Source organism: Mycetomoellerius zeteki, unplaced genomic scaffold (genome assembly GCF_001594055.1).
Source record: "Mycetomoellerius zeteki isolate Tzet28-1 unplaced genomic scaffold, Tzet1.0 scaffold295, whole genome shotgun sequence".
In the NCBI taxonomy this organism is placed as follows: Eukaryota; Metazoa; Arthropoda; class Insecta; order Hymenoptera; family Formicidae; genus Mycetomoellerius; species Mycetomoellerius zeteki.
In genome coordinates, this window is record NW_017257277.1 from 55890 (window position 1) to 62864 (window position 6975).

The 6975-nt window shown below is 29.3% G+C and overlaps 1 protein-coding gene across 1 annotated transcript; it reads left to right on the plus strand.

The window, feature by feature from the left end:
• The first annotated feature begins 377 nt into the window (after positions 1-377).
• LOC108724400 (elongation of very long chain fatty acids protein AAEL008004) lies at positions 378-2990 on the plus strand. Its single transcript, XM_018450755.1, has 5 exons — positions 378-429; positions 720-925; positions 1758-2026; positions 2407-2709; positions 2820-2990. Exons 2-5 carry the CDS (start codon positions 880-882, stop codon positions 2988-2990), a joined length of 789 nt encoding a protein of 262 aa, XP_018306257.1. The 5' UTR covers positions 378-429; positions 720-879.
• The last annotated feature ends 3985 nt before the right edge of the window (positions 2991-6975 follow it).

Below are 6975 nucleotides of genomic sequence, written 5' to 3' on the forward strand. Positions count from 1 at the left end.
GACATAATATGACAATTTTAAATTTTTATTACGTCTCGTGCATAATAATAATTTAGTTAATTAAAATTGCGTCTAAATTGACATACAAATAATTTCTATTATGTGTTGACATAATTTTAATTTTTAATTAATTCAATTACTGTAAAAACATTTCACATAGAGAACGATAGTACGATAAACTGACATAGGAAACGATATATTCTTATTCGTGACACTTCCATAACATTCGATATACATATAATGTTTTGTAAAACGTTTATTGATTTTCATTTGCGAGGTATGTGGAATATGTTAATAAATCTACATTAAACTTGTATCGGTAATATATTAAGTCACTTATAAAAGCACGAATCAAGAACACGATTAGTTTTGATAGAATTTTTTTATCGTTTTAAGCAAGGTCCCGTAAACCTCTCATGCGATAACAATGTAAGTAACCACGTTACCTACTGCAAATGTGATTCCTCAATATAACATCACATAACGAAATCTTGCTGGACGTTTTATGGAAATTAAATTCGTTTTTTAAGAGAATTAACTTTTTTACTTTTTACTAATACTTTATATTATACTTATTTTGTTAGTAATTTGTTTCGTTGCAAAATAATAAAGAATTTCTTAATGGAGTAATTTTCTAAGCATGAATGTAATTAGTAAAATTGCTGGAACTACATTCGTTTCTAAGTTCGAAGTTCATCACTCGCTGTTTTAAATACTAGCACGGTGATTGTACACGTAGCAGAATCGGTCTAATATTACGAACTTACTGAGGTAACCGTTGAAGCTTTATTGACAAATGACAAATGACAAAATTAAACAAAATAAGTTAAATAAGGGATATTGATATAATATACAATTCTGATACTGATTTCGTTCACGATGAGTTTGGGAGAAATGTATCATTATTTATTCGTAGAACTATCGGGTGAGTAATATTCTATCTTTTTAAATTCATACTTTTTAATATCGTATATTAGACAAATATGACACGAATTCTTGAAAAAAGGTTTTTACATCATACTAGATATTAGTAGCAATCAGGTTTTATATTAATAGCAATTTGATATCATTATAAACCTTTCAAATAAAAATAAATGTCACATATTTGTGATCTAATAAATGTGCATGTGTACGTGCGTGTGTATTTTAAAGTATAAGTTAACTTCAAAAATGCCGAAAATGTACTCTTTAAAACTGAATCAGTGACTTTATTGCTGCACTCATAAAGTTATAACTGATGTAATCATCAGCGAATATTTATTGTTTTTCAGTAATAATGATAACACTGATTTCTTCATTTCTAATAGTTTTGAATTTTGAGAGTCCTTATTAAGTTTTTTTATTTTTTACTTATGATTTCTACAGATTGAATCAGTTATAAGTGTAGCACTAGGTGAAGTCAGAATAAGTAAAGTCAGTAATAATACACTGATTCGATTTTGGAGGGTAGAAAGAAAATCTTTAGAAAAAATTTCGAAACTTTTTCCCTGTCACATTTTGTTTCTATCGAAATAAAGCAGAATGAGTTTTGTAAAAATACTTGTAAAATATAAACATTTAAACATGATACTTCTTCGCTTTTGATAACGATTTTTTATTTTCAAAAAGTTGTTGTTTGCATACAACTCTTATGCTAAAATAATTATTATAACATTATATATTTGAAAGTACTGGTGCACTAAAGTTTTATTGAAGAAAGATCATTCAGATTGTTTTCAGAAAATGATTACATTATTTCAAAAATTTTATTTTTGCAGTCGAACAAACTCGCGAATGGCCATTTGTATCTTCGCTACTTCCACTGATGCTAATTACTTTTGGATATATGTATTTTATTCTTTATGCTGGTCCTCGTTTCATGAAAGATCGACCGCCATATGAGTTGAGAACCTTTATATTAATTTATGACGTGATTCAAATTCTGGTAAACTTATGGTTCGTCAAAAAGCATCTATCTTATGGCTGGTTTTCAGAATTCTCTGTAATATATGCGCCGTCTAATCCAAACTCTCCTAATGCGATTAAAGTACGTTTTTACAATATAATAATTATAAAGGTTTATAAGTTAATGTTCATATAAAAGATATTATTAAGTTTAAATTTAATTTCTTACTCGCAATTATATCATTTTTAAAGAATAGCAAGAAATGCACGTTTTAAAAAGTTATATTGATAGCCATTAGGCAGATTTTAATCGGCACAAAAAAATTAATACAAATAAAAGTTTGTATTTATATTTGGACTTTATGGTATATATTAAATTTCAAAGAAAAATTAATACTTAATCAATAATTTTTAGTAATAGTTCTTTTATCACTGACTATTATCGATATTTATACGGACAATGTTTTATATTTTAATGGTTGTAATACTTTATACATTTTGTATATAATAGTCACGTTTCAGCTATTTGATTTGGCATGGTGGTTAATTTTTCTGAAACTTTTCGATTACGTCGAAACCTGTGTATTTGTATTACGAAAGAAACAAAATCAAGTTTCTGGTTTACATGTGTATCATCATGTATGTAACGTAGTATTTCTTTGGTATTATTTGAAATACATTTTGGATGAAAGGGGGACATTTATTTTCCTGTTAAATTGTGCCGTGCATGTAATTATGTACACATACTATTTCATCGCTGCATGGAGTTCGGAATTCCAACAGACAATATCTCCTATTAAACCACTTATAACTAAACTGCAGATTGTAAGTATAAATATAGTAGTTTACAATTTAATCGCACGTGCAATATTATTATATTTTTTCTCTGAAACATATTTTAATTACTTCAATATATTTTTTTCTGTTTAAATTAGGTTCAATTTATCGTGATAATAATGGTTCTACTGCAAATTTTAAATCCCAATTGCGAATCGCCAAAAGGAATAACATCTATTTTTATTGGAAATTTATTCATATTTCTATACTTATTTTATGATTTTCATAAGAAAAGCTACACTAAGTTACCTAAACAAAAAGATAATTAAGATAGGCGGTTTGTACCAAATAAAAATAATATTAAGTAATAGAATTGTTATCTTTTATACATATATATTTATATCATAATATTCTTGAGGCTTTCACGGGTGTTACTTATGTGACAATCTTGCGTTTCGCGGGTTTTCTCCGTGTTTAGATCCATTCTTGGAATGCCAACGTTTCGTGAACCTTGCAGTTCACGAAACGTTGGCATTCCAAGAATGGATCTAAACACGGAGAAAACCCGCGAAACGCAAGAGTGTCATATATTTATATCATATTATATATTTACTTGATATATGTATATTAGGGTGGTCGTTATTTAAAAAATTTTTGAATTTTAATTGAGACTCTCCCTAAAGTAGTTCAATATCTCGAAAAAAATAACACCATATTTTTTTCAGATTTTTTGAACAATTTGAACCCGTGCCATCGAGGCACGGATAGGTAGAAAAACATCTTCGTGAATAAAATTCGGTTGACACTCTAACTTTTAACCAATTTTAACGATTTTTTTTTAATTTTTTTAATTTGCTCGAATGAGTTATAAGCCCATTTTGTGTAAATTTTGATTACGGTTCAAAATAAAAATGCCGATCCAATATTCGTTATCGTGTAATTTTGACTTTTTTTCTACTCACTTCATTGGATCGGCAATTTTTACTTTAGACCGTAATCAAAATTTACACAGAATGGGCTTATACCTCATTCAATTTTGAGCAAGTTAAAAAAACCGTTAAAATTGGTTAAGAATTAAAGCATCGGCTGAATTTTGTCCACAGGACAAGGTAGCTTGGCAGATTAGTCTGATCAGCTGTTTGTGAGTCTTGACAAATTTGCCAAACAGCTTATCTGCCAAGTTCCCTGGTGATGTATTCAATTCGTCTACATTCCATCGGTTACTCGACTCCATTCGCTTGGCACGCGTGTTGACACGGCGCGGGCATGACAACATAATTAATATTATTTGTTAAATATATACATATACCAGGTAAATATATAATATAAGATAAATATATATGTATAAAAGATAACAAACACACACGCACGCACAGAGCAGAGAGGGTTTGGAGTCGTAAAATACCGAGGGACTGACGAACCTCGGGGTCCTTATCTCTGACTGTGTTCACATACACGCACACGCGCGCGCGCGCGCGCACACATACGTACACACACATGATGTGCAAATTCCTACCGAGCAACCTCCCCGTGGTGCACATCGGATAACACGAATGCCGGCGGTTACCCAAAATCTTGCAAAATGTAAGGTTTCCTTCGGAACCTGATAACTCAGCTTCTAGGCATGCTAGAGTAATGGTCGAGATCTCGTTTCAAAGGAAACGTTTCAAACTTTAAAATGCATGTAATGAGATTTTTTGACCATTTTGTATTTTTCCCGTGGAAAGTTGGAAAGTCGCAAAATTTTTAGAATTTTAACACGACCTGCTTCTGATCTTCGTGAAAAAAACCATTTGATGGGACGGTAAATATTATACTAACGGTTTCAAAGTAGATGTTTCACCTTTTAAAACGCACCCAGAAAAATTGTCCTACGATCTCTGGAAGCAGAGATACAGTTTCTCAAATATCAACCAAATTTGTAGGTTTCAAAGTGATCCCCTAATTGTTGTGCGTAGTGTATATTGTTATGCCCGTTTCGCCTCGACACCCTTTAAGCACCGAAGTTCACGTTCCACGATGAAGAAGAAGTCGCGTTGCTTGGCGACGAGGGGTCTTGTTTAGAAGAGGGATCTGGGAGAGAGTCGTGAATATAGACGGACGTGTTTTCTCTCTGCTCCGAGTATTTTCGCAATTGCTGAAATCTCTGTGTTTCTAGTGTACATAGTTGAATAAATGTTACTTGTTTCTTCTTTTGAAATCGTGTTCTTTATTGCTACGCGCCTGGAGAGCAGAGACATCGACGCGAGACGTGCGGACGTAACAATATCTATAGTATACATATATAATATATGTATATTTATACAGGCTGCCTTGGGATTTAGTGGGCAACTTCTCTTTGCGGGAGCATTATATTTAACAAATATATAGGAATAAGAAAAAAAAATGGTATATAAAATCACACAATTTTACATATTTCCACTATAAATTGTGTAATTGTTACACGTATTTTTTATGTAATTTTACGTACTTTTTTTACAGTGTAGGATAGGAACAAATATAACTCGAAATTAACGATTACTTTCATTCAAATAAATATGTTGTACACATATTTGTATAGATACTAATATATTTTCTAGAATTGAAATAAATATTTTCTAAATAGAAATTAACAATTACTTTCATTTAAGTAAATATGTTTTACACATATTTATAGATACTAAGTAATTTGTTTACTGCATAAGAATAAATATTTTCTATTCCAAAATTATTGATATCTTTGATTCAAGTAAATATTTATTTACCAATAACAAAGAAATATATTCTTCGTTGTAAAACACCAACGCTTTGGTCCAACTTGACATCCTCTTCAAACAAATAAATGATTTAGTAACTGATTTTTCAAAAATCGAAATGTTCGTTTTTTTCATTCAAAGTAATATTTACTTTCATCAAGTAAATATATGCTTCAAATATTTAATGAAGTTAAGATATGTTTTAGTAAATGAAGAACTTGAGCGAAAGAAAAATTTAGTACAACAAAATTAATATTTCGTTATTGTAAGTAATTAATTTCTTGCTTTTAGTGTCCCAATATTAGTACATTAGTTGTTAATAACGAAATAAATATTGTTTTGATTCAAGTAATTCAAAAATCGATTTTAAACAAATATTTATCTAAAATTGGCTACTACTTTTAAATAAATACAATTTTTACATCTGAGAATATCATTTCTCAGTTTTAAAGAAATATTACTAGATTAAAAAAAAAAGCACGTTTTCTTAATGTGAGGAAATATTTATTAAGGAAATGAATTAGTTGAAAGCAAATAAATATTTTTTTGAAAGCACGAAAACTTGTTTGATTTAAATAAATAATTACTTGGACCAAGTAAATAAATTTCAAGTTAATATATTTACTTGGATCTAGTAAAATTTTTTTCCAGTGTACTCATTTGTGTATAATAAAAAAGTAGCAAGTTATTTTAATTTTTATTAATATCAAGATTTTACAATTAGGCCTTTATTCCATCCATCCACTTAATTATATTAAACATAATATAATATTAAATTTTAAAAACTGAATTTAAATGAAAACTAAATTTTAAGTACTGAGAAAATAATTGCTGCGCAATAATAATCTGTTAAACATATGTATTATATAAGTATATTATATAATATATGTTTTTTGCTTTAAATATTGTGTATAGATATTTGATTTACATGTAAATATAGAATAAACAAATACTATAGAATTTAAATAAAATATAAGGTGTTTATAAATTATGAATGTTTTGTAAATTTTTATTTACTCAACGATAGCGTCTCCTAATATGTATATTTTTGTAATATATGAATGAAAGGGATATTACTATGTCATCAAAAAAACGCTACAGCGTATCCTTTACAAGGAACTCGCGTATGTAATTAAAAATCATTGTTTTGTTTAAACAAATTGATTTTATAAAAAATGCATATATTGTGGAAGAATATAGATTTTTACAATTAAAATGAGATAACAATCATGTCCGTGTAAGTGTACTTGGTGTTTAGATATGAATGTGCACGTATTTTTCAACTCGATTTATGTTATTTATTCATTCAGATTTGCCGTCGCCGTTGCCGTCGCCATCGTCGTCCAGAAAACTTGTTTGAAATCTTCTCCCCTTTTGCTGCATCTTTTTCCTGCACTTTCTACACTTTTTCTGATCTTTTTCTGCACCTCTTCTGCACCTTTTTGCACTTATTTTCTGCATTTTATCTACACTTTTTCTACACCTTTTCTGTACTTTCTCTACATTTTTCTGCACTTTTATTGCACCTCTTCTACACTTTTTCCGCATCTCTCTTGCACCTTTCCCGCATAACTTCCGC

Excerpts from the sequence above, each read along its gene's own strand:
- LOC108724400 (XM_018450755.1), top strand. The coding sequence starts at position 880 with ATGAGTTTGGGAGAAATGTATCATTATTTATTCGTAGAACTATCGG. Across the intron at positions 2,027-2,406 it reads ACTCTCCTAATGCGATTAAA|CTATTTGATTTGGCATGGTG; the intron begins GTACGTTTTTAC and ends GTCACGTTTCAG. Across the intron at positions 2,710-2,819 it reads TTATAACTAAACTGCAGATT|GTTCAATTTATCGTGATAAT; the intron begins GTAAGTATAAAT and ends TGTTTAAATTAG.